The sequence below is a fragment of the Grus americana genome, chromosome 13, assembly GCF_028858705.1.
Source record: "Grus americana isolate bGruAme1 chromosome 13, bGruAme1.mat, whole genome shotgun sequence".
NCBI classification, from domain to species: Eukaryota; Metazoa; Chordata; class Aves; order Gruiformes; family Gruidae; genus Grus; species Grus americana.
In genome coordinates, this window is record NC_072864.1 from 11,294,810 (window position 1) to 11,322,600 (window position 27,791).

The 27,791-nt window shown below is 40.9% G+C and overlaps 1 protein-coding gene across 2 annotated transcripts in view; it reads right to left on the minus strand.

Annotated features, from left to right (window-relative positions):
* CHST8 (carbohydrate sulfotransferase 8) overlaps positions 1-27,791 on the minus strand; it is a 183,182-nt gene that overhangs the window by 132,060 nt on the left and 23,331 nt on the right. For both annotated transcript variants that reach the window (XM_054840804.1, XM_054840803.1), the window contains exon 2: positions 4,623-4,853. In XM_054840804.1, coding sequence (XP_054696779.1) covers positions 4,623-4,731 — 109 coding nt within the window. In that variant the 5' untranslated portion in view covers positions 4,732-4,853. The remainder of the gene's footprint in view (positions 1-4,622; positions 4,854-27,791) is intronic.

Here is a 27,791-nt window from a genome sequence, read left to right on the forward strand (position 1 = left end):
GGACTGTAATTTGTGAGTAACAGGGTGTTTGTGCTCTGAATAAGTAATTAAGAAAATTTCAGTATAGCTACAATACTAATATTTGCTCTAAGGCTTCCGCAATATACAGTAAGATTTCTGCACTGTGGCTCCCTTGTGCCGTCAGGTTTGCAGTAGCGTTTGCATGCCAGCCCTTCAGACTGCCGCCGCTCCTTCCTTCCCCTCCTCCCCATCACACCCTTAGGAAAGCAGAAAATGAAGAAGATGACAGTATTATGGTAGGAACTGGTAGATGAGGTAAGGACAGCAATCACTGCAGAATCTTAGTCACATGAGTTTCAGGCTTGGTTATATTCGTACTTGACTTTGAAATTCTGGTGTAGTCAGAGTAGAAAGCTATTTCCATTCTACTCCCTGTTTTCACTCTTCTGGAGCTTTCACAACATGCATCCTTTGAGATGTATTTTCTACCTTTTACCAGCTCCCAGAGGAATGTGTGTCCATATATGCTTATCTTAAAAGTTCTAACTGAAAACTTTTACAGGTTTGTGAATTCAGTAACCATATGGCAAAAACCCAATATGTTTTTTTTCCCATGGGCTCATTCACCATACTGAGAGAAATTTGCTACGTGGATATAGGTGTATAGAAATGTTAATACTTCCACTGGTTTTTATTTGGTAAAATCTCCTATTAGAAAAGTAGATACCATTTTAGAATATCCCTTCTCTTGTGATTAAAGTCCATAAAGCACATGGTCTTAAGTACAGCTATAGATACAGTAGTACATCTGTAGTTACTGGTGCAACTCGGAAGCAGTGGTCCTGCTATTCGTGACCACAGTCCTGTCTCCAGCCCATGGACTGGCTGGTCTACAGCTCAGAAGTTTGTGCAGGTGTTTGAAATCCACCTGAGAGCTGTTGGGATGGCTTGCATCCTCTAGACCTTTCTCTCACTTGCTGACGTTGTTTGTCCAAGTTGCTCTCTCTTGAACCACCTGAATGCAGCTCCCACAAATCCGAGTTCTCTGTGCTGTCAGTGATCTCATAAACTGCAGTGGCCCTGGCCAAGGCCGTGAAGGTGCTCGTTAGCCCTATTGACTCTTCCACTGTAAATCCCGAGAGAGAAGGCCGTTATGCTGAGGAAGCCTCCTGCTAACCACGGGGCTGCACAGGCCTCTTCCCAGCTGCTTCTGTGGTTCCAGGACAAACACGGCGGTGGGGTGGCTGCACATTTTCATGACTGTAAAGTGTTTGCATGTTTAATATCCTGTCACAGACAGGAGATTTTATACACTCAGGAGTCATTAGCATTAGGATGAGGATATATGTATTAAATTTTTCTTGTGTACCATGTGCAAATGTGCTTGACTTACCCAAAACAAATCCTTTACTGTGTCTGTTTAAGAATAATGGCATGATTACTGCAGAGCTGAGTTTTATATAATTATACAGGGAGAATTATTAGAAGAGCATTACGTTTCTGTACAGTGTATGACTATCATTCATACCACTTCTCAATCCACAGCCCTGCTTTATCCTCCATTCTCCATAGTAATAGCACTCTTTGTAGAGTCCGAGTAAACGACTGTCGTAAGTGAAGTTATTGTCTCTTTAATGACCACAGGAATATCTACTGAATTTAATATATTGGCTTGGGAAATCTCTTTTGCCCACCCTAAATGGCTGTCTCTCTTAAATATATCTGCTCAGAGTGATGTGCGTTATATAAATAAAACTACACAGACAGCATGTTTGTCAATCAGCAAAAAAGGCTCTACACCCGCCATCCCAGCACATATACTTTGTAAGCACTGGTTTCCAGCAGATAAATGTAATCAAGGTTTATATGCTCACAGAAGCCAACAGGATGGGATTGTTTCACTCGAAAGATCAGAAGAAAATTGTAACTAATGTTGTGGAAAATTACTTTGATATTGCTTTCTCAGTACAGCATCACAATTAGGTAGCAATGCGAAGCAAAGGGAAAGAATAAATGAATAGTAACAAATCAACACAAACAGCTACTGTCAGGAGTACTTTGCTCAGTGAAAGTAATGTAAGCATTACTTAAAGTTTTATGACTGTGGATTTTACACTGGTTTAAGTAGTACATCAAGGTCTCACCATCATGCTTGCTAGGACTAAAACAATCAAGAACAATTTCTGGAACAGACAGATAAAACTAAAGTACCAAAGTATTTTTATTAATCTTGTTTCATAAGTTGTAGTATCTTAAATTAAAGATGACTGAATTTACTAACAGTGAAAAACGTCCTTTTGGACAATGCAAAATTGTCCTACACTGCTTTTCAGTGGAAAAAAAAATGTTACCGACTTTTCTCCAGCTTTCCTGATGACACTCCAGCGTCTGGCAAATACGTTTTACTATGTAGTAACTACATGGGAAATACAAAAGCAAAGGCTAATCCAATACGATTTTACCATGCAGAATCTGTTGTCCTAAGTAGCTTAATGACACATGCATTTGTTCAATTCTGTTGAGGGAGCAATCAGACAAGCAAATGATAGCAATATTCGATCTCCATTAGAAACAGGCCCTTTCAAGGAGAAACACTCTGAACAGGGGAAGGGAAGGATACTTCTCAGCACACCAGAAATGTCTCTTGACAGATTTTCACAGGAGACTGTCTAGAGATGAAATATGCCTACCACTCTTTTTAATTAAATGAATGGATATTTTTTCCTGCGTCCTTTAAGCTGCCTAATATCTTTTAGTGACAACTGGTATCATTTTCAGAAGCAGAGGATGTGAGGAGCTTCTGAGCTGGGAAACTGGAAAGCACTGGGAGCTGAAAGCACTTAACACACATGAAAATCAGCCAAACAGAAATAAGAGTAATTGTGTTGAGCACCTTTTACTCAAGGGTACAAGCTAGTTCCTATTAACATAAATAGTCATTGAATGTGAGAATTGAGCAATTGATTACACACCTTTGGCAGCAACAGCATTGTTGGGATGTTCATGTTTTAGCTGTGCAGAACTCTGCCCATGGCAATCGAGTATGTTACAGAGTGAGTTTCCCTGCTGGGGGGAGGAGCTCTTTTCAAACTTGCTTTTATTTAAATGTGCTTGGGTATCCCCTTCTACAGTTATATCCGTTTCAAAAATCATTTCACGGTGTTCTACAATCAGCAGTCGGTGTTCAGGAGGTTTGTGGCAGAGAGAACAGATGTACGACAGGTCAAAGATGGGGGACCAATAATGAAAAAATGGAGAAGAAATTGTACATTTTTTGAGACACCACTAGAAATTCCTTCTCTTTCAGGAGCAAAGAATTAACTTTTCAACATAAAGTTATACATTGTTAGATGCATTAGTGTATTGCCTGCATTTACTGTCTATATGTCTTTCCTCTCACCCTCAATCTACTGGCCCAGTTCAGTCGAATGTGGCCGGTACCACCAGTTTTAATCTGTAAGCTCTTTTGCATCTAAGGATACAAAAATAAATTGCAAAAGCACTGAAGGGGCTGGTTAATTCTCTGCGTTGCACAACACTGATGATTCAGATATATTATTTCTATAGTTTCAGCTGAGTGGCTGCTTTCAAAATTGGTGTACAGTTGGACTAAATACTAAACATATTAAAGTATAGATTGTTTACTGACATGGAAGTAAGCACTTAATAAACCTGGACACAGAAATTAGCACTTAATTATTTAAGAGTTCTCTGTGTTAGAGTTCAGCGCCTTTAAAAATGTTAGTAATACTTGAAAGTATACACAATCGTATTCACTGTACAATGAAGATGTCAATCAAATAGACTTCTCATAAAGCACGTATTTAGTCAAAGGAGAATTTCAGTGCATATAAAAGCAAACACAGTGACCAAACCTCAGCGCACAGGGGCATTATTATTAGCTGGAGTAACTGCACTGGCATTTGTCTAGGCTCAAAACTAGCCTTCATTACAGCCTTAGTCAAAGAGAAAGCGACTGTAAGTAAATCAAGAGATCTCGTGCTTTTTCATACTTCTGGCATGCCCCTCATTCAAAAGGAAACCACTATTTCAGCCCACAGTTTTCTAGTTCTCACATTGATGAGGTCTTTGTGGCTCTTCAGAGTTTAAAGTTAGTAGCACAGGAAGATGGTGTGCGTATGAATGGAAGTTATGAAAAGTTTAATGGAAGTTAAGCACATTAAAGGACTGCATCCCAAAGTATTTTATGAGTCTTGCATGACTCATCCATCTCTTATTTTGCATCTCCATGACACATTGAGTACCATAAACAGGCAAAGGGGGATTCAGAAGCACATATTTGCAGGAAATGAACTTTTGGCAAAATTTCTCATTTTCATATTTATACTGGCATAGCTGGTAGCAGAAGTTGGTCTCAACTTTGGTGGAAAATTAACGCCATCCAGCTGGACCCTGTGCACCTTGGCAAAGATCCCTGCTTAATCAGTTAATTGGTTCTTGGATCTGTTTTTAACAGTTCCTCTTTTTTTTTAATTTTTTTTAAAGAAATTGTTGATTAATTTTAAAATAGCCTTCATTCAAACAAATACATACCTTTATTGAGGCAACCACTGTGAAATATGTAAAATATTTTAAGGGTATAAATACAAAATGTTGAACATGAAAGAGCAAGTGAGTCAAATAGAAATAGGAATGCTAACCTGGTGTCTGCTGATGAACTATTTCTTCTGGATCCTGCAGGTGAATGAAGACAACGAGCCCAGCTGCTCCAAACAGCAAGATGAAGGAGAACATACATGTCAGCCTCATTTCTGAGATTTATTGTTCTCAGATCAGTCTGGTTCTGACCCAGGAAAAGAACTGTACGCAATCTCCAGGACACACTTCACTCATAGTCTCGTCCTCTCATCTGGAAGTCTGGCGTAACACGTCTACAAGAGGTAAAAAACCAAACGGCTAAAGCTTAACATATATTTATTTTTTCAATGCAGATTAGTAGGTTTAAGTCATTGTTTAGACCAAATAACTGATTTCTGTAGTATTTCTTTGGTACAGTTAATTGCAGTCATTCAGTCAATTTCTGCCCCATCAGTTTGTCTTTAATTATATGTCACTGTTTTTAACATGTTGAAAAGACAATGTAGAATATTGTTTAAAAGTGCAGTTTGGGAAAACAGGTTATGCCATGGCTACAATTTGCACAGAAACCCCTCTTAATGGTTTGCTTGCTTCAAGTGAAGTATGAGCAACTTTTTATTTTTCACTGGTTAAACAATATGAAAACCGTAAAGTGAGATAATGTGGGGGAAACGATCACAGGAGCTGCACCTTGAGTGTCAAACATGGGGAGAAGGATGAACAACTGGTAGCTGCCTGCTTCGCCCTTGATAAAAACAGTTGAACTATAACAGCGCACCACAGGTCACCATGCCACCCCTTGAAAAAGCTCTGCAGGTGCATTGATTTCCAAGGGAAATACCGGTCATGGTGCTTGGATCTCCTTTTACTGGCTTGCAGAAAACATGAGAAAAGAGAGCGTGGGGAGCTAGTGGGCTATCCTGCAGGAGCGACGGGTACTGCTGCCTCTCCTCCCCTGGGAACTCCCAGCAAGTTTCTGGGCTCGGTTCTGCAAATTCTCACTGCTCGCTCTAACGCTCGCCATTATGTGCTGTCCCCGTGGAGCAGCAGCAGCCCTGATCCCAGATGGGTATGTTGTGTGTCATTCAAAACTCCTTACTGAGCACAGCCGTAAGGCAGATACTTCACTTTAAGCCCACAAATAGTCCTGCTGGAACCAATGTCCAGTTCTGGTAAGGTACTAAGAAGTGAACAAATGAACGGGAACCAGAGAGGACAACCGTTAGTGGTGCCACATGGCTTTATTAATTAAAATAAATGCTTTTGCCACACAACTATGCTGGTCCTGCGTTTTTCAGTAACACAAAGGAAGGTGCACTAGCGCACAGGCAGTGGAACTGATTCCCAAAAATGTAACTGGCAAATTATTGAACACAAGGGCTCAGATTGGAGATAGGCAGCAGGTCGCAGGGGTGGTGATCACTTTGCTTTTCTCATATTTCTAATTGTAAATTTGACTTGGTCTAAGGAAGGTTTTTGAAAGTGGTCTTTGTTTACAAGGAAGTTTTAAGTACACAAAGAGTGTGTAACATTGGTGTGCAGAGAGGATGGGTTGTGGAAAGATGATGATTCAAAGTAGTTATGCCAGGAAAAGTCTTTAAAGATTTGTTCTCAGTGTGCCTGGAATGTTTGGTGTCAGAGGCAACTTGTTTGCTTTTTATGGTTTCCATAGCAGGTTTTTAGTTTTCTGCAGTGTAATGGTATTCTAAATTTCTAAAATGCACCAAAGAACAACACTACTTGTGCAGTCCTGTTGAAGTAATTTCCGTGATTCTGATTGATAAGGTTATTTAATGGCAACTGTGTTTATTCAGTGTGTAAAGCAGCTGGAGTTCCGGGCCAGGAACAGTGGTGGATGCTTCTATCTTAAATGAATGCAGAGTGCCAAGTTCTCTCTATACATAGGCAAATTCAGCTTCATATTCTGTTAAAATTATGGCAGATATTAACTCTGTATTTTTATTATTTTTTTCACCTTAAACCTTTCTCACCCCTTTGAAAGTAAAACTAAAAGAAAATGTCCGTAAGTTTTTCAGCACTGGCAAAGCCAAATCCTTATGGGTCCTTGTGAAGGTCCATCTGTGCCTGTTGTGTGCACGTGTATGCAGTATGGATGGACTTTTTGCACATGTATTTATCATATATATATCTATTTAAGGGTCAAATACTAACTCTAAAGCCCTAGGGGAGTCAGATTAGGGAAGGAGGATTAGCTTCAAAGCAACTGTGTTACAGTTCCAAACACTGCTGTTATAAGCAAAAATTAGGGAACATGAACCTCTCTCTGGTTCACTACTGAATTTGTGCTACATAGTCAGTGGTTTGGATAAATGGGTTCTTCAAACCAAATCCACCTGTGGAAAGGCTGGTACAACACCAAAATCACACCATCATTTTGTAAAACTGTCCAGTCAGAGCTTTCTAAGAATTGTATTTGATTACCTAATAGAAACATTTCCCTTTTTGTAACCTGTTTACGCTCTCTGCATGCCCATGGGGAAGAGGATGCTTCTACCCAATTTACAGGACAGGCGTGAGGCAAGTGCCTGTGCCCGAGATTGTAGAGAAAGGCTGTGACAGAGCAGGGAGTGGAAGGGTCCCCCAGCCCCTCAGCTGGCGTCAGCGGCACTGCCCTTCTCTGCTGGGAGTGCCCCGGCAGCTGGGGGGATAGAGCGAGCTGGCAAGAAACGCATGATTGTAATTTGAGAGAGAGCAGCTTAAAAACGTCCACTCCCAAATAACAAGGGGTTTATATTTGCTTAACGCTGTGTTTTAAGGTCATTTGAATTATACCCTTGAGCAAATATGGTTTCTAAAACAATTATTGTTAGCTTAAAATGCTAAACTGTTTTCCCTAGTTTTGATTTGTGGAAATGTTTTTGTTTGAAGTAGAGGCAACATCAAGAAAGAAGATCCCTAGCCAGTTTTTAATTAGTGTGAGAAATGCTACAGTAGCAGTTTTTAACAGTTCTAATGTTTACATTATTCCACATCCTATAGGATGACTGTGTTCACGATCACATACCTTTTAGGTTAGATATTACAGTGTCTTTGGGACACCTCAAGATGCATCAGTAACGAAAGTTAGATGAAAGCGTATATTGAAAGAAGAAGAAAAGGCTGCATGTATTTGCATAACTCTAAAGAAAGACTGCTGCTTATGGCCTGTTGCCATTACACGCCTTTGCAAGAAGTGAATATAGAGGGAGTCCAAGAAGGAAGAAGAGAGAGAACCTCTTTTCCTTTCAACAAAATTATTACCTCTCAACAAAACACAGACTTCAGAGATCTTTAAATTATGGGTCTAGGCTTATCCCCTCCCTTTTCTCCTGTAATTATTTTTTCAATCAGTTGACTTTAATTAACACGTCCTAGGAGAGCAAACCTGGTGAATGGGAACGGCTGTTTTATACATGCTGAGCATGTGCTTCTTGAGCCCTCCCAGGCTGGTGGTTGAGTTACAGGAGCAGAGGAACTCCGAAAGCAGTTAGCACTGACTGATAAATGTGAACAAAGTATCTTCATTAAGGAAACATTTGAAAGTACCATTTACACTCAAATCACATCATTTTAAAGATGGATGAGATAAAAAACCTATAAAAAACCTTAGTGGAGCATCAGCTAACCTTGTTCAGGCAATACTTCCCTCAGGCATGTGAGGGAGAGGTGTGCTGTATGTGGGAGCTTTGGATTCATCCATGCAGAGCCCCGGCATCTGGGAGGCAGAATTTGGACAAATCCATAGCCTTCAACTTACACTTTGGATTTGCGGTCACATACTTTAACTGTGCTCCTCACAATGGGCAATAACATATTTTTATAATTCTTATTAGTATTACTGAGAGTGCAAGAAGATCAGGTTACAAGCAGCTTCCAATCTAAACTCCATTTCCAGCTGCCCTGAACTTATTAAACAGATGGAGAGCAGTTCACTAGAACATGCAATAATGAATTGAAACATCTAACTTTTAATTTATTCTTCCTTTATACGTTTCTGTGGTGGATAAAACTCCTAGGTATCAATATGTTTTTCTAAGCTTTCCCATTACCATGGTATGTGAATGCTCTGCCCTTGAAAGCATCAGCAGTGTGTGTATATGTGGATAATAATTAGCACTCGGATAGCGCTTTCCAGTTCAGAGACGCTCATTAATCACCATAGTACTCCTATGAATTGTGAGGTGAGGAAGTATTAGCATTGGTTAAGGGAATAGGTGTTGCATCACTAAAGCAAGCCTTTTAAGGAAAAAAAGTGTACAGTTTTAGGTAAAAAACATCCAAATATGTTTGTGGAAAATATTTGAATATTATAGCAAAATTTTCAGGCACCAAATCTTTTCCTTAGAAACACAGAAGCAGGACTAATTTCCCCCTGCTCCCAAGCAGTACTGAAAGACACTGCAAACCAATATGATGGGAAAGATTCTTTAAATCTTTTGACAAGAGTGACACTGAAAGTAGGGCTTTGTAGGTCTGCTCTTTTGCAATCACCACCTGGAAGCCTCATGGCTGGACATTTTTACTGTGAACAATTTTATGTTACAATAATGGATCAGTCCAAGAGAGACAAAGAGACAGTTTTCTACCGTCGTCTCTGTTGTTTGATTCCTCATCTGAGATGGGTTAACCAGGCTGCACTCAGGGTTGTGTCTGACAGCACATGGCTGTTTGGTCATTCATGAGTTTTGCGGACATGACATTCTCTCCTTTGTCTGCTAACGAGTCTGTGTGGAGAATGGCATTGAGAAGATAATAATCTAAGGGCATGATGTAGTTCTTGGGTAGAAAGGGGACTGCCTTTGGTCCATCTAGAACTGGATCTTTCCCCAATAGTAGCCATGCTGATGCTTCAAAGGAAAGTTAAAAAAAACCTTGCGGAGCAAAGCAGTAGGATAACTTGCCCCCAGGAAAAGGTCTGTCCATCTTTAGTTGAAGTCACTTTCTTTTTATGTGGGTAGCGTATCTATCTAAGATACGCTGTCTTAGGAAAACATGGTGTCAGGGTATGCAGCTTTCACAGCACTACCTACAATTGCTTTCCAAGAGCTCGTTCACTCGCAGAGAACAGGAGGGACAGGGGCACAAGATAGCTACAGCCCTTCATTTCTCTCTGTTGGCTGCTCAGAGACATTGCACAACCCAAACTACCTGACCCTCTGTGCAATTGGGTGCCAGCATGCTTTCACTCCCCTGGATAGCTGGTGACCAGCCCAGCTAAATTAGCCTGAAGATGAAAGGAACTGTGCCAAGATGACAACAGAAGAGGCTCTTTTCCTATGTGGAACCAGGGGAAGGGGACGACCAAGGTAGGCCAGAAACCCCATAAGGCTCCTGCCCACTGCAGGGCACCTTTATATTCTTCCCTTCCTGGGGCTTCACTGCAAGGTGCCGATGCAGCACTCAGTGAATCAAGGAATGCAAACTAATGCCAGCGTCAGGTTTACATTACCATACACATCAGCAAGTCAATAAAACACCCAAGTTATTTCCAAACATCTACTGATTGCTAAATTGGACAATTACAAATCACCTATGAATGAATGTAAATGCCTAGTTCCCACGTACACAGTAAACTTCATCTCTCGCGCTGTGCGAGCTTTAGTTGATATTCCTTTAGTTGATAGCAGGCTGCCGGTTCAGAGCAGAGTCAAAGCCTGCTGTTTATTCAAAGGAGGACAGCAGTATGCAGGTATCTTTGCCTTTTGAAAGCAGGGATTGATGCGTTTCCACCAGACGCTTTGTGCGCTGTTGAAAAACGAGGTACTCGGCAGCAGAGATAGCTTGGGCACAGGCTCCCGCTGCTGTGGTTATACCATTCCTGGGAGGCAAACTGGGATGTCTCCATGGTGCTGTGGAGCTCTCTGTGGAGGTACGGGTCCATGCAGAGCTATCTGGGCTCTCTGTACGGAGAAACGTGGCACTGCGTGGGCACAGCCTCAGCAGTGTCTTTTATCTTTGCCACACTGTCCTCGGTTAATGGCATGGTAGTATTACCAGTTCAGAGAGAGATGTTTATAAATGCAGAAATATTTTTATAAGTCAGTCTTGACCTGATAGAAATAAAACCCGCACGTTAAATTTCAGTGCTCCCCTAGCTGATCTGGGGAAGTTTAACTGGGAGCTGTTGGCAGCTGGGAGCTGTGATGGGTTTTTGTCTTCTACTGAATTTTGTTTTGTGCGTTCTGAAAGAGTGCCGTAATGGAGCACTTACTTTATGCGTTATTAAGATAATTTTACTTAGATTGTGTAATATAGTTAGAGACTGAGATAGTGACTGTGGGCAATTAGCTGAATAGAAAAAAAAAGGGAATACTATTACTACAAGAATATTAGAAAAAGATTTGCTATTATTACTGAAATGATCACTTCTAGATACATTAGCTGTGTTTCTATGAGTTGTGTGAACAACGGCTGCTTCTCATCTCTGAGGCTGAGCCAAGCATGCATTTCCTTGCTTCAAAGCATTTACAGAGACAAAAGGCTTCAAACGCAGGGCACTAAGTTTTCCCATCGCTCAAGTGTCCATCCTCTGCTTTACCCCTGATTTCTAGATCAGGCTTGTCATGACATTTACGGAAGAAAAAAGGATTTATAAACATTATTTGTATTCACCAGTAAAAAGTTTTACAAATGCAGGCACTGTACTAAAGGTGGAGATACTAAAAATCACGTTATTCTGTAGCTGTCAGCAATTCTTCTTGGAAGTAGGGAATGCAAATGAATCCCAAGTATTATGCCCCAAATCCTCTGGCTTCTTTAGCATAGAAAGAAGTAGGAAACTATTAATCCTGTGGCTGCTTCCATTCACCGAACATTCATCTTTGGGTGCTGAATTTTCTGTCACTGTATTCTTGCTCATGTATCATTAGAACAAAAACTTTGATTTTTTTTTCCTGAGATTTGGAAAGAATAAATTTGTTTCCGGCTGATATTTCAAATCAAAACATTTTGTCTCACTTGTACTTCATAATTACTTATGTTGTTCTTTGTGTAATAACAAAAAATAAGTATCTTGAAGAAGGGTGAAATAAGAAATTTTAAGTTGAATCTATTCAAAATGCCCTGCCCTGAAATCTCCCCAAAATTCTTTCCTGAAAAAATCTGGATTCATATTTTTCCTTCATATTAAAACCTGCTTCAATGAAGTCATGAGTGAAGTTAAAGATTCCTCTGACTCTGACAAATCCTTGGAAATCAGAAGTGAAATACTTGCATAGAGAGAGGTGGCTCAGCCTTCCCACCTCTCTGTAACACCCGCCGATGTGCGAAGGATGACCCCTCACCCCCAGGTAGCTCCATGGGTATGCCCTGAGATAAGGCAACTAGCTGCCAGATGCACCAACCAGTTTAGCAGTTTGAATTCAAGACGTGAAAGCGCACCTGCCCTCTGTGATTTTATGCAGCGCTACTTTGAGGTCTCAGTTTTCCTGAGAACCACTTGCAGGGGCAGGAATTGGTGCTCGGGTGAATCAGACCTGCTGACCTGCCCGATGAGCTGGCACCTCTTCTTCCCTGCAGCTTAATTAGTGTCTTCTGTGTCCCAGTGATCCTTAATGAACATGCTGAGCTGACCACCTATGTTACATGCCACCCGGTGCACGCCATCAGTGTTGTAGGAAATTAGGCAGAACTTACTGCCTTTTAACAGCTCTGGTCTCCAATCACTGATGTCATTACATGTCTTGGCTTTCAGCATCTCCTCCAGTTATGCAAAATGGGGATTTCTCAACATGAAGAGTATCCTGAAAATTACAGGATCCCCTTTTGCTCACATATACACAAACCCATATATCACAAAAAGTGGGGGAAAGTGGGTTTAGAGGCTTTCTCTTATTCTGGTGGAAACTTGTTTTGTCAGGTATCAGTGGGTCCAGTTCTGCTCTGCTATGTATACCAGTTTTGTCCTTTGGACCTGCACACTGCTAGAGGGTATATTAACCCATATAACATGCCAAAACCTGAATTTTGGCATAACTGCAAAAAGCTAGGATATTGTTTTATGTGGCTGAAGTCAGAATGATAACATACGACCTCTTTTTCCCATTCCAAAACCCCCAGCAAAGCTGCTAAAGCTGCTCCTCTCATTTCCATTGCGTGTTGCAATAGGAAGCGGGCACTTCTGGTTTCCACTTTCATCTACAATTTAAGACCAAAAAGGACAGCACTCGGTAAACAACCAAAATAATCCTTTCAAAGTCAAGAAGATTTCTTTCCTATCTTTCTGGGTGCAAATTGTAGCAGGAGTCATGTGTTACTAATCTCCTCAGTGCTGCAGCAGGTCCTTAGCAAGTTAATACACACACCTCTCCAAGATCCTCGAGGGGTTATAATACTATTCCTAAGCTAAAATATAATCTCTAAAGCAGTTTGCATTTGAAACAAAAAAAGTTTTCTTTACTTTGTTTCAAATTAACATCTCACAGAAGCTGTACAGTGACAGTGTAAATAGTGAGTGTTAATAATGAACTTGTCCAGCTTGCTTCCACACCAGAGCAGATGGCACACAATTTGCATGGCAGATCTCACACACAGGCAGCCCAGCCCTCCCAGGCGCTGCCTGGCAGCAGGATTTATAGGTATATTGTCCCTCCTACAATATTTCATATAGAAAACTGTGCTGAAAGCAATGAACTCTCATAAAATACAGCAGAAACGTTCCTTGTTTTTCAGGTGCGCACTTGGTTCTAGTTAAAGCCCAGTTTGAAATGCTTCCCTCTCCCTCCACTTGCCTCTATCTCTCTTCTATTTAAAGTAACTATCACGTTTTCAAAGGCTTTTTTAGATGATTGCATCATCGTATGACAGTGATGGTTGCACATGCGTTCTTCAGTTGTCCTGAAGGTGCTTCATTTGTCTCTCCCATAGGTTTCCTGGCTATTCCAAATAAAAATGCCTTCTTTCAGAAGATAGGATGCACCTGGAGTAAGCTGGACTTCCAGAGGTACCGAATAAGTAATTACCCCAGATGTATTCTCTCCTTTATGTCAGTATGAAGCAAATGCACACTGGGGTTTGCTTTTATAAATTAATTTTTCTATGCAGATTTAGATGTGTTGCGGTAAGAGAAAAAGATGACAGAACTTAAAGTTTTTATGAGCTGCTTTTATATATATTCTTTTATATATATATATGTATATGTATAAAAACTTAAACAATATGTTCCTAGCCATTGGATAAAAGTTTTATTCGCATGCTGTCATGGTTTAACCCCAGCCGGCAACTAAGCCCCTCACAGCCACCCGTTCACTCCCCCTGAGTGGGAAGAGTAAAAGTGAGAAAACTCCTTTGTTGAGATGCAGACAGTTTAATAGGTAAAGCAAAAGCCGCACACACAAGCAAAACAAAACAAGGAATTCATTCCCCACTTCCCATGGGCAGACAGGGGTTCAGCCATCCCCAGGAAAGCAGGGCTCCATCACGCGTAACGGTTACTTGGGAAAACAAACACCATCACTCTATACGTCCCCCCCTTCCTTCTTCTTCCCCCAGCTTTATACACTGAGCATGACATCATACAATATGGAATATGCTTTTGGGCATTGGGGTGAGCTGTCCCGGCTGTGTCCCCTCCCAAGTCCTTGTGCACCCCCAGCTACTCACTGGGGTGGGGTGAGGAGCAGAAAAGGCCTTGGCTCTGTGTAAGCGTTGCTCAGCAGGAACGAAAAACGTCCCTGTGTTATCAACACTGTTTTCAGCACAAATCCAAAACATAGCCCCATACTAGCTACTATGGAGAAAATTAACTCTATCCCAGCCAAAACCAGCACATGTGTCAAACCTCTTGACATCGAGAAATTTTAAATAGTTTTTATAACAACAATTTTGAGTAGCTTTATGTATGTATATGTGTGGGGCCCTGTCCTCCAACACTGCAGCTTAACTTTGTGCCATATGTAACACAGTTCATGTAATATATTGTGGAGATTCATGATTCCTCAATGTTATTTCATTTCACTAAAAGTATCTGAAGTGGAGATTCTTTGTCTGGGAATTGCAAGCAAGTAAGAAAAACAGGACAACTGTGAAATGGTCCCTGTAAGCTAGGAATCAAGCCTTTGTCCTAAGCGAGTGTGGTTTAATTCTGCACTTGAGGAAACAAAACACAGCAAAATTTCTGCAAAGGCAGAAAGAAAACAACCTCTTGGCTCACACTGTGTCTAGTTCATTGTGATGCTACTATGGTTACTTCAGGAAGAAGAAAATAGCCCTCGTAACCTTGAAATGGAACATCTTGCTGTGGCTGTGGAGTGGGTTCCTTTATTGACTCAAGCAACTTTTGTAATGGTGTACATCTGACTGTTTTCACCTAATACTGGCTCTTAATCCTTCTAGCCGTGATGACTAATGTGTTTCTTATTGAAATTTTGCAAATGCTTTCTCCCTAATGAAAGATCACCATCTGTTTAGTCAAGGTACTTTTTCACTTAAGACTATGCCCATGTCAGAGATAAATTATTTCCTCTTGTTCTTGATTTGGGCAGTTGAAACCCAGCAGCTAATTGAAAGGAGATATTCTATAAGTAGTTCTAGTTGGAAAACTATTTTTTTTTCCCTTCTCTAAAATGCCTCTTACATTTTCTTTCCAGCTGAAAATTTTCCCCCAGGATATATTGCAAAGCAAACTGAAACAAATATTTGCATTTTATTTTGAAGTGCAATTTCTAAACAAAATGAAATAGAAATTTTGTTTTTAATTCAGTTGTCACGTTACTGTAGTGTATAAAGGGAAGCTACACTGAGTGCTGAATGATTACTTTGCTGGGTGTGCAGAGGCATAGCTGTGACATGCCGCTGTCTGGATGGGCTGGCAGGTCCGAAGCAGGGACTGAGTCCCTCCAGCTCACATGCCATGTGGGACCAAAGGGAAGAAGCCCTTCTGCAAGCTGAGAGATCTCCTAGGTGTGTATTAGTGAAGAGAAATATCTGGGGGCTTTGCCATCACCTAAAGAGCAGCAAAATGGTTCTGTGTAACGATGAGTGAGGAAAAGTACATGTGGAGGCTGGTGGAGCTGCAAAGAGGCAGAGCTGGGGAAACAAGCCGAGCGTCTAGGGTAGATGGTGCCCGTTCAAAGGCAGCGTGAGAGTATGTTTATCAGTATTACACTGGAGCATTGCTTCCATAGGGCGGTGAGCATTTGCCGTAGCCTTGCACTCCTTGGCTTCCCAAAGTTTTGCTTTTTGGCAAGATCAGCTTTGGGGAAGGGGTGCAATACCACCTGCAGCTTCAGCACAGTCGTACTATGAGACAGGAGTGCACAGCTGCCAGCAGAGCCACCGAGGAGACAGACTATGTCTGTGTTCAGAAATGTGGCTGTTTCATTAGGTGGTGGTTGCAGTAACTGTAAGATGGGGTGAGAAGGGAAGTGCAAGGTTGTCTGCAAAGGACCATAGGTCCCCACTTACACAGGGGAGCAGAGACACCAGTGTGATGATGGTCACCATATAGGGGACTGGGACACCTATGTGTGGTGCACTTCTAGTTCTTCCTTATCTGTATGCTACTATACACCAGAATTTCAGACACTCCAAATTTCAGAGCAGTCAGAGGAAAAACATGGATAGCAGAACAACTACTCAGCCTTTTAAACAGAATATTGAGCTGTAATGAGAATTGTGAATAGGCATGAACTCTCTTTAAAATCAGTTCTGTAATGCTGGTAGAGTGGGAGAATATTACTATTTGGTTTGCTGTTATTCAATTATTTTTAAGCACCTTTTGTCAGATTTGTAATAAGAACAGATAAGGCAACTAGCTGCTAGGCATACTTGTGTGCTGTAAATATCAGAGATCATTAAATGTCACTGGGAAAGTTCCTGTTGTTCCATTGATACTCTATAGGAATGGATATACTCTATTGACTCGATGCATTTGACATCAGACTCTGTTTGTAACTCCATCCCTTCTCAGCTTCGGCATTCAGTGAGGGGAAGGTAGACGCAGCCTCAAAGCTTCTATTCTTTCCTCCCTCTTTTTGCTGTAATGTAGACAGGCATAACGATGCCTGCTTCAGGAGATGGAACAATTGTCAAAGTATTTGTGACACAGAGAAAGAAAAAAGGGAAGAAAAAGGGTATTCTGGTCTCCCCCTCCCCAGCACCAATGCTTTGGCTGGAGTGTCGAGACGCTTACCAGCATGTTGGTACTGGTGAATTAGGCTCACATAACTGAGCAGCAAAGATAATATGAAATTCCTGTTTGGTGTGTTTAGCCCTGTACCAGGCAGGGTTATTCAAACGCTGGGGTATGGCTCTCAGGGCTGCCGTTATCTCCTCATCCCTGTGCCTGCGCTGTCTCTCCTGTGGGTTGACACCGATCGAGTTCTTGGCTGAGGGCTGGGGGAGGTGTTACTGCAAACACCAATATTTGCATTCACATTCAAAGAGGCATTCACATTCAAAGAACCTGACTGAAGCTCAGAGAAATTATTGTTAATTTTTCTAAAGTCACTCATATTTAATGGTTCTGTAAAAGGTACCAAAAGAATTGGGCTTTGACTGTAGATACTGTGTTGTATATCACAAAGGAAGGCTGAGACTTAGTAGGTACAAAGATGACTTGCCTGAATAAGGCTTGGTAAGACAAATTTCAAACACATTCTGCACACACAGAAGCGTAAGTATTTGTCCTGGCACCAATAATAAGCAACAACGTTTATCTTGGGTTTTTGGTTGGTTGGTTTTATGGTTCACATCAATATAATTATCTGTGCCTCACAATCTTCAGCTTTTCCCCTTGCAACACTTGTCTGAAGGGAAGAAGTAATTGCATTGATTTTATATTTTTTTTAACAAATAGATGCACTATTGCACAGGGAGGAGTTATGTGATTTGCATGAAGTTATTTGGAATATTTCTTATGAAAGCAATAGCTGATGCTAGCTTTCTCACACCACAGATGAAGAGTAGTCATGAATTCATTAGTGACAGATGAAATTAAACTACTATTTTTATACACTTTTTTTTAAATGCTTGATCAAGTATTTGTCTTTTAAATACAAAACCCATATGGAGTAAAACGTGAATCTGAGGGGACTGTTTCCTACTAGTAATATTACTAGGGTAGCATTGCTATTGATATACTCTTAATTCCACAAAGCTTGAAGAACTTTGGTTAAAAAAAAAAGCAAATACTACTGTAATGCAAAAGGTGACCATTGAAAAGTCAAGGCTAGAGTCAAGGACCGGGAGTGCTGCTATATGCTGTAGGTCTCGTTTCACACCTACAACCTGCTGAGCTCTGCAGCTCTCATAGCAATAAGGGGACGTCTAATTCTTCTCCTTTCTGTGCAGTTTTTGGCAGAGATATGGTTCGAGTTAGTCTGCTTAGCTTTGGATTTTGTTGGCTACATCACTAAAATATCCCTTTTGGACTTTAATTTTCCAATGATAGCACATTGCTAAATGGCTTTCTTGCTCAGTCATACCGGTTTGTACTCCTTGGCTTCAGTGGGGTTGCCTAGAGAAACTAAACAAGGTGCAGTGCTGCAGCCCTGATGCCAGAGCTCCTGGGGCTGGGTGAGTTTATTATCCTACATGAGTTTATTATCCTACATGCACAGTTTAATAGGAAAAAATTAAATATCTGCACTTTCAGATCTAGAGTTTCCTTAAGCTTTCATTAAACTTAGGTGACAGCAGCTAACAGCTACAAACAGATCATGGAAAATGGTGCCAGAGGGGCTGAGCTTTTCTGATTTGCCCACAGTGTAAGTTATCCCCAGGATAAACTTCATCAACTGTGTTTAAACCGGTGCTAAAAGATGCTTCGCCCACAGAAATAGCCAGGCACAGATATTCCATGGCCTCCTAGGACTTCATAATGAAATTATCATTTTTATAACACTTTCTGCTTTTATCACTGTAATTATTTCCACGATAAAGAAGCTGGGCGTGCCTGAGCCAGGACTCCTGAAGAGGACGCAGAGCCAAGCAGGCCTCTAGATTGCTATCAACACACTGATGACAATGGTTTTATTCAAATTAGGATGATAGAGACAAAGTTCTAACTCCTGGTTCTGTCAAATTCAGTTTTTATATCAATGTCCACATGTCCAGAAAACCACCTTAGACCCAATCTGGTGCTTGACAGCTTCTTAAATCTTTCTCTTTCACAAAAAATTCCTACAAAACCACAGGTTTGTCCATTTACAAACTGGTTATGCCCCCCTAGCCCCAACTCTGATGCTGGCAAAATCCTCTGAAGCTTAATTCTGATTATTTGCATTTTCTGCGTTATCCACTAGTGCTTCACAGTTTCACTTCATACCCTTTCAAGAAGCATTTCACAGATACGGTATTTTCTAGTGAAGCAGATGGGAACATTTACGATTGCAGCTCAGAGGCTCTGCTTTGCTCCGGTTCCTGAGAATTAACCTTGCCTAATCCCTCTGTGCACTTTCCACTGTGAGCCATCCCACCACTGAAAGAAATTGCTAAGCCCACAGTGCGTAAATATTTGTATTAAGCTATCCAAATTTAAAATCAAGACTTTAAAAATAAAATAGTTACTGACCTTTTAGCTCATTTATAATTAAAACCCGTTCTAATGTTGTGCATATAAATAATAGATAGCTGTTTTCACAGATCAATGCCTTCTCCTGCTGTATAAGAAACATTTTTAAGTAAAGTTACTGTGCCTTTAAGTTTAATAGGAAAATTTGATGTGTTAGCAACTATGGGTTGATCTCTGTACATTTTTCAATTGTAAATTGCATTTTAAAAATGCAAACAATTATTAATATTGATTTGGACTAAAACAATATTGAATTTCAATATATTTCTGGCTCTTTTATGAATTACCCTGTATAGCCAGTGTGATTATGATGAAAGAGTATTTGCACGCTCAATTTCTTTTCAGCAAGAAACCTCGAAGAGTGCTAGTTGTGTTCAGGCTGATAATGATAAACCCATGCATTCAAGGAAAATAAGACTACCTTTAAAATCTCAACTGAAGCATAGTAAATTAATATTTCATCCTATACGTGCAGTTCTTATATCATGCTAGCTGAACTTTTGTTCAACAAATTTGTTCAAAAAAGCTGAACAAATATTGAGACTTTAGTTAGAATGCAGCTCACTGCCTGAGCCCTCTGTTTTGGTTGTGCATCGCATGCAATTATAAAATGATGTCAATCCATCACTGCAATTTCCTGCGACTAAGCAAAGAGATGAATATATTCATGTCCTAGAATGCTGTAAGACGCCAATTTATTTAAGTGCCATTAAAACCACGTTTTTATGCTGTGGCTGGAACAAACATTTCATAGCTCCGTTGGTAGAGGGTTTTGAGCTTTTCTTCTGATCTCAACTATAATCTCAAGGGCTATTCGCTAATTGCTTACTCAGGTAACCCAGCATCTCTCTCGAGGCCTCGTCTTGGGGACAGCCCTTCCCCATGCAATGCGGCAGCGGCCGTGGCCAGCAAGGTCACTCCAGCAGAATGCCCTCATTACAACACACTGAGCGGGTGGCAAGGGGCTCTCCCCAGAGCCCTGCAATACGCAGACAGAATTGTCTGGAAACCAGAAACCCTTTTCCCTGGGGAAAAGAGGTGTATTGAATCAGGACAAAATGTCAAAGTGAGATTTTTGTAGAAATGGATTTTCAGAAAAATTTAATTTATTGGGCCCTTAAGTGGCATTTTCATTGTGCTCGGCTGCTAACCACTTGGACAGCTGCGCAGAAAACTTGTGAACTGCCAAGGGTTTTCTAGGCATGTGGAGGGCTGTAATTCTTACCACTTCATCCTCTTCCTCTCCCTTTGCAGCCGTCCGCCTGCCAGGAGGGCAGAGAGCTGGGGACTGCTAACCTCCAGCAGCCCGCCTGGAAAGCGGATGTTAAATTCACATTTTGCTGAAAGTGGAATTGAGGAGCGCATAGCAGGCAGCAGCTGGGCGAGCCTTCATTCTGATTCTCCCAGGGAAAAATGTATTTTTCCAAACTTTCTTTTTCCATATAGAAGAGTTTGGTTCTGTGAAAAGGGCATTTTCTCACTGAAAATCCTTCTGCTGGAGAATTCCCCAACCAGCTCTTTTTCTGGAACTTACTCCCACATAGACTGAAAATAACCCAAACTTGGTGACTTTCCAGTCATGTTACAAAAGCTAATGTTTTGCTAGAGTCTCTGGGGACGGCTGAGTTGTGCTACTTATATTAAGAAAGGGGTAGTTGCCAGCTAGCAAGTGTCTGCAGGACTGGTTTGAATGCTGCTGGCCCTTAATTCAATCATAGGTAATGAATGATTAATAATATTAAGTCACTTAACTTTGAATGGTATTGTAATTATTTTGATTATGAAATAAAATCCAGAAAGCATTTATGACATTTACTATTTTTAAACCTCATTATTTTGGAGAGCGTCATTCAAGAATTTTGAACACTTGAAATCAGTAAAACAGAAAAATGAAATGACGCATGATTTTTCTTTACCTGACACAGGTGCTCTCTAGTGTGATTTCTCCCTTCTGTGGGTAGAGCAGTAGGTAGGTAACACCAAGTGCCCTTCTGTTCCTTCATTTCACAGGAAGTCTTGTTTCACCATTTTATGCTCAGATGCCCATAAAAGTACGGTCACCTCTCTCTGTTATTTCACATTGTAATAGCATTGTGGTTTTGATTAGAGCCAGTCCATTTTCTTTGCCAAAATGGCTTTTTAACAAAATGGTACTTTTCAGAGAATGTGTTCTTTAGTCATCATTTTGAGATGTAAAAGGTGCTTTCCTTGACAAAGTTAAGTTCTGTGTCCTGTATTGCCAAAACTAATACTGTGATTATTACTATAATTTTATAATACATATGTGTTGCATGATACATAGTATATCAATAGAAAATACTCTTAAGGACTCCAGTCTCCAGGAAAAATCTGGAGCTATATCAGCTTGATGCAGTAAATGCAAGCCATAATACCTCTCAGCAGACAGAAGTCTGATTTTTAAGAAAGAAGGATATTCTTCCTGTCAATTTTTCCTTAGGTTGATCTAGATCCTGCCCAGTCACTACATAGTCTTTAGCTAGGCTAATTTTGGATACACATCAGATTTTGTGCCTTCCAATCTCAACAACTGTGGCCAATGGAGTTAATTCTGCGTTGCCTGAGAACAGGCGCAAAGTAAGGGCTACTGGCAATTCCGCACCAGGTGTCTGTTTAACAGGAGAAAGCGCGTCAGCGGTCAGGCGATGGGGCTCTGTTACACTAGAAGGATGTACTGCTCGTAACGATACACCCTAGCTTTGCTGTGTTGCATTTCTCAAAGAGTTCCTGTCATCATCCTGGGTTTAGGTAATGAATTTTAGCATTCTCCATCGTCACTCTGCTTGGTGTCTCCCAGGGGATGTTTCCTCACACCCTAAGCTGGTATCAAAATTCTCACTCAAGTTCACTGAAAGCAACTTCTGGCTCCTTAGCACCTTCCTTTCCAGACCGATGCCTCTACTCATCCTAGCAAGAGGGAAGTATCCAGAGCCTGAAATCTACCTTTTAGTAATTAGTGTATGTTCTGCTACCTCATCAGATGACAGCTCATGGTTGTGTGACTCCAATAGAGGAAAAACAGCGTAGGATTTGAGGAAAATATATTTTTTTAAGTCAAATCAGGCTGCACATTATTTCTATCCCGCTTGCAATTAGCGGTGTGTGGGCTGATCACTAGCAAGAAGCTGTGGTTAGAACTGAAACTTAGCTGTGCCGCTCTGGGTGTCACACATTGCTGTAAAAGTTTAATCTAACAAACAAGAGAAGGCATTAGAGGAACTCCTGTGGTTTCAGATAGCAATATTTCAGCTCTGCAGCCCTCTTCAGGGCTAACAATGACTGGAGTTTATGTACGTTCATCACAGTGAAAATTACAGCTTTGCCTGTGTACTAACTTGCTGTGTGTGCCTAAGAGTGGCTGGACTACAGTGTCAGATCCCCAAAATACCCAGGTATAACGGAGCGGATAAGTGCACCGTTTTAGACTTCACTCTGGATTTTCCCAGCTTCCAACCAGCCCACTCCATTAATTTTTAAAAAAAATTGTTAATATATTTATTATTTGTTTTCACAGATGAATTTTGCATCCATTTTCAGTTGCATCGTGACTGTATTATTAAATGTTGCATTGCAACATAGGGAGGATCTGAGACCTCTTCAAACCATTAGCTCTGTTTTAAACGTGCTTCCAGCACACACTATGTGAAGAAAGCACTAAAGAGCTCCTTTCCCACACAAGTGTACTGTAACTGCAATATCATAATAGTGCGCAAGACATTATTAGAGATCAGTAAAACAGAATGAATTGAGAGCATCAGGACTAACATAAGTAAATTGTGCATCTGATGGCTAATGGTTGTGATGTATTTGTGTTTTAGAGACCTACTGAAACATAAAAAAAAAAAGCTATTTTGCCTTGAACCATTAGTGGTAGCTGCTTTGCCGCTCCTTCTTTTTCTCCTTCTTGCCTCACCCTTTTTTTCCTATTCTGCCTTTGTATAATGAGCAACTTCCTGTTGAAGTGTTTTAATGTCAAAGACATTAAAGTGATAACCCAGGGGACTTGGGAGACAACACAGACAAACAGCAACTGTAGGCAGAGAGCAGCGACTGTGTAGTGGAGGACTTTTCAGGCTGAGCGTACATGGGCTCTTTCTAAACTGAAAAGTATCTAAGAAAAGCAGCCTTATTGTCATAGACTTATTTATCTGCAGAGGCAGTCAGGCACTCTTAAGGAAAAAATTAGGAGTCTATCAATCAGGAAAATAAACAAACCCCCAAGCTGATGAAAACCTTTCTGAGGTGGTGAAATGGTTGAGCTGTGTCAGCAGCATCACCTGACCCTCACTCCCACAGCTCTTCCCAGTTTAGCTGCAGGAAAGGGTGAATGAAGTTGGGCAAACAACCCTTACTGTTAAGGGTGTATTAGATACTTGACCAACTGCTTACCACTGACTAAACCAGTAAGTCCTAATGATCTCTTCCCTTCCCACTGAAAACCACTATAAAACTCAAACCATCTTATCAGAGAAGAAATACACAAAATTGCAAGAGAGATGCTGAAGCATGCGGTAGCACAGAGCGTAAGTAGAGCGTCATCCTCTCTAAACTGGTTTCTTGTTGCTTGGCTGAGATGCCTGAGAGTAACTGGAGATGGCGTCTTGCAGAATGAGAGGAAAAGAATTAGCAACTGTTTTTCTCCTACCTTGTGCTCCTGACTGTGGATTTGCTGCCCTTCAAAATGTTATGACTATAATGCATAAAGCGTTGCTCCTCTCCAGCCACTCAACTTTTCACTAGCTTGAGACTTAAAAAAAAAAAAAAAAAAGCCATGAATCTGTCTTTGGCTGTAGGTCTCCAGGCATGTAACCTTTACTGTATATGCCATGCTGGCATTCGTTGCCTAGGATGCAGTGTGTTTATCAGCCTTGCTTACTTGCTGTGTGTATTGCAGTCCCTTAGATCCTTCTGTATTTACTCTTTGCCACCCTCCCCCATAACTACAAAACTAAATGGGAACAGGATCTCTTGGAGAAAAAGCCCAAAAGGGACCAGGCAATATTTTGTGCTGAATTTCTCTCCTTGGACCTTTATATATCATTGGTGTATCTTTCAAGACACCTCTGGGGTTTTGAAACTAATTTTCCATCATCATTAGTGAGAAACTTATCCTCGTGCTTCCTTTCATTAATGTCTAATACAGGAATGAGAAGAAGTGCTGTATATGCACACTCTTTTTAACTTGATGATGCCATATGCAAATAATTAAACAAGGCACAGAAGCAATGGCTAAAATTCTGCAAAACTTCCTCATTAAAATAAGCAATTATCTGCAAGAAGAGAGACATCTGAACCCTCTCCCTCCACACTCAGGATAAAATCTCCACATCTTGCAGATGTTTAATTTTTGCCCAGGAGGAGAAAAATCACATTTAATTACCATCAAGGGTGAGGACAACCTGGTGAGTGCATAGACGGTGACATTCAGTTTGTATCTGCCAGTGAGGTGGCTGTGACTTTCCATGTGATCTGTTCGGATATTGTATGCAAGGTCACAGCTCTATGCAAAATCAATGGAAACGTTAATTGTGTTCCGGCTATGTCATGTGCTACTGTGCAAAAAAATGATTCATGAAGCTCCAGGGCCATGATTCGCTGTTTGGTGGCAGCACAACTCAAGCAGTTGATACTTCTACCTGACTTGTCTTGCCCGCTGCATTACATTGGCATAATGTCTTTGAGCTGCGTAGTGAACTGAAGAAACTGATTCAGCTGAGAAACAGTCCATCAAAAGAGAATGGCACTGAAAGAATGTCGTATTTGTGGAGATAAATATATTTTCAAAGTGCTAAATCAGATTAAACACCTCCATGTTCTGTTCTTGCAATACAGTTTATATATTTAGTCACCTGCACCATCCCTGTCACTGTAATAGCTGAGATTTTCACAATCTATAGTTGTGAAAACAATGTTGTTGCTCCCATTTCACAAATGAGAAGCTGAGGCAAAGAAACCCGAAGAACTTGCCTAGAGAAGTGGGAAATCCTTGGACAAGAAGGGGCTGAGTTTGGACTTTCAACAGTTCAGGTTAATATTCTAGCTACTGAATCCTCCTCCTTTTCCTTAGTTACTGGAGAATAATGGAAAAGGTAAAATGTTTATTTTTTGTATAAGAGGAAATTGAATATGCAAATCTGAAAACAGGAATAGATTTCTTTAAACTTACAACCAGGTGGTGTGTAAATCTGCCAAGAGCTTCAGTTAAGCAACTGTTTCGCACTAGCTAGGATGTAGGTTAGTGGTTTCAGCAAATACACAGATAATTAGCTGAAACTCCTTTTGTTCTAGCTGACAACATAAAAGCAATGAGAGAAGGGAAAAAAAACACTGGGGAGTATTGTGATGTCTTGCAAGGTTTCCAGTGCAATCTACACAGGGTTACATTCATGAGCTTTTCTAGTGCTAATGAAGGGGCGTAAGACTGGCAACACCAAAACCTGATCTATTTGCTGGAAAGGAACAATATGAGGAGGAGTAGCTCAAATTTCCGTTTCCAGACACCGGTGACCAGTTGCGAAGGGAAAGCCACGTACGTTCAACCTGTCTTTCTCTTTCAGGGGTGGTACAGCCTGCTGCACGGGCAGCTGGGGACCGAGAGGTGGGCAAGAGAGCAGGTTCTTAGGTGTTGCCAAGGCTGTGGCACAGAAAAGCAGTTTGCCTGTAGGGAAGGGAATCGAAGCTGCATAAGTGCGGTATATAGCGCTATATTATTGTTACTATTAAGTGCAATATATGGCACATAATTATATATTATGTGCAATACATAGCAAGGATATCACTGCCATCCCTGTGGCATGTCCCTGCAGATCTAAATGTGCACAGAGAGGGTCTCTGTTCAGGGAGGACTGTGAGATGAAGTTACCAGCTTGCAAGCTCCTCTTTTCCTCACTTCCTCCAACATGCAGTAATCGATTACTAAAGCACCGTATTGACTTATTGCAAAAGTGAATCCTGTGATTAGTTAGATGTGAACTAATGAGACTTCTCCCAGAAAGTAGGAGGCACCTTGAACCAGCTTTTCCCACGGTCACCTTGCATCATATTATGTTATTAGTAAAGTTGTTATTCTTTTTCCTTATTGTAATGGCAAAGCCAAAACTTTAATTTACATAACAAGAAGTTTTATAACAACAAGCAGTGACCGAGTTCCCCTGTCAGATCTGTGAGGTGCTCAGCACCTTTCTCAGATGAGTTCCCAATAGGTGTTTTATGAGGAGCAAGGTTAGCACTGCAGGATAAACGCAGTTCTGAAGTTTCTGGAGCGGGCTGGGAGGTAGATGTAAAAAGCGTGTTTAACAGGCAGCAGCAACAATCAGAAAACCACCACTGGCAAAAGAACTTGCTGAGGTGTCTGTTGCTGCGGCTTTGTTTGCCAAATAAGTTGTCTGTAAACTCTGCCATCATTAAAATTCTCCACGGTGATAACAGCACTTTCCCTGGAACATTTTGTTGAAGCTTGCAAATGGAATTATCTGCTATGACTGCTCTTCTGAGCAGTGTAAATCTTCAACAACAGTCCTAAATAAACCTGTGATATACAGTGCATGGAACACCTATTTTTATAAATATCTCTGCAGAGGAACGCTAGAGGTAGGAAGAATAAATTACAAGCAAGAAAATGGCATTTTAAAATGTGCTCTGACCCTGTTTGCTCCTACTCTCTCTCAGCACCATTCTACATTAACTTAGCTCCAGCCTCTGGAAAGGCAAAGGTCACAGCTTTTATTTACATAGCACAAAGTTTCTAAATAACAAGCATTAAAGAAGCGAAGCTTTTTGCAGGAAAAAAAAGAAAGAAAAAAGTACGAACAAGAAACAATAGTTTAGCCTCTGTGGCCAGAAAGAGATCAGCATTGGGAATAATATGCCATTTTAACAGATAGATAAACACTATCACCTGAATATAGTACAAACACTGGACATCCTGCTGGGGAAATCATACCTCGTTTCAGCTGAGGGACACCAAATTACTCTCTGTTGCCTTGTAGGCACCTCACCATGCACAGGACAACTGTGTTTCTGCTTTAGGCTATGACTGCTCCTCAGAGATCTGAAACAACTTCCCTGAATTTGGGTGTAATCCCAGGCACTTTTTAATCTAATCCTAAACTACTATTGCATGCAAATGTCCAAAGCTGAATTTAGTGCCTGGAAATTGGAGGAAATGTTCAACAATGGCCCTTTGAGCACCTTCCATCATCTTATACTTTACAGCCCTGCCTCAATCAACAAAGTTTGGGCCATTTAGAAAGGACCAGAAAGCTTTGCCACATCCCACTGCTATAACTCGAGAGTCTTCATCTTGTAGCATGTCCAGGAATGGGGGACTAGTGTTTCTCTCCCATTTCACCCTAGCCCAAGTCCTTCTTATTCTAATGTTGCTCATTTTCATGAATTTTAGGATGAAAGAATCTGGTCAGGCAAAAGAACCTGTGAGGTTCGTGTGGGATAGTGATGGTCCAAGTAGAGCTGCTCTTCTTATACAGCAGGTAACAAATATAATAGATCTTACCCAGAAGAAACAGTTGCATTGTACTGCCCAAAGGAGATTCATAACTATAACCCGGGAGGGATTATGATACTGCTGTACGGAGTTAGCCAGCGTAACTTGTTATGCTATGCTATTGTACCTTTAAATAATGCAGAGCAGGTATGATAGATCCAGTCATGTGCTATGGAGCTCGTATCATTTTCTACCCGT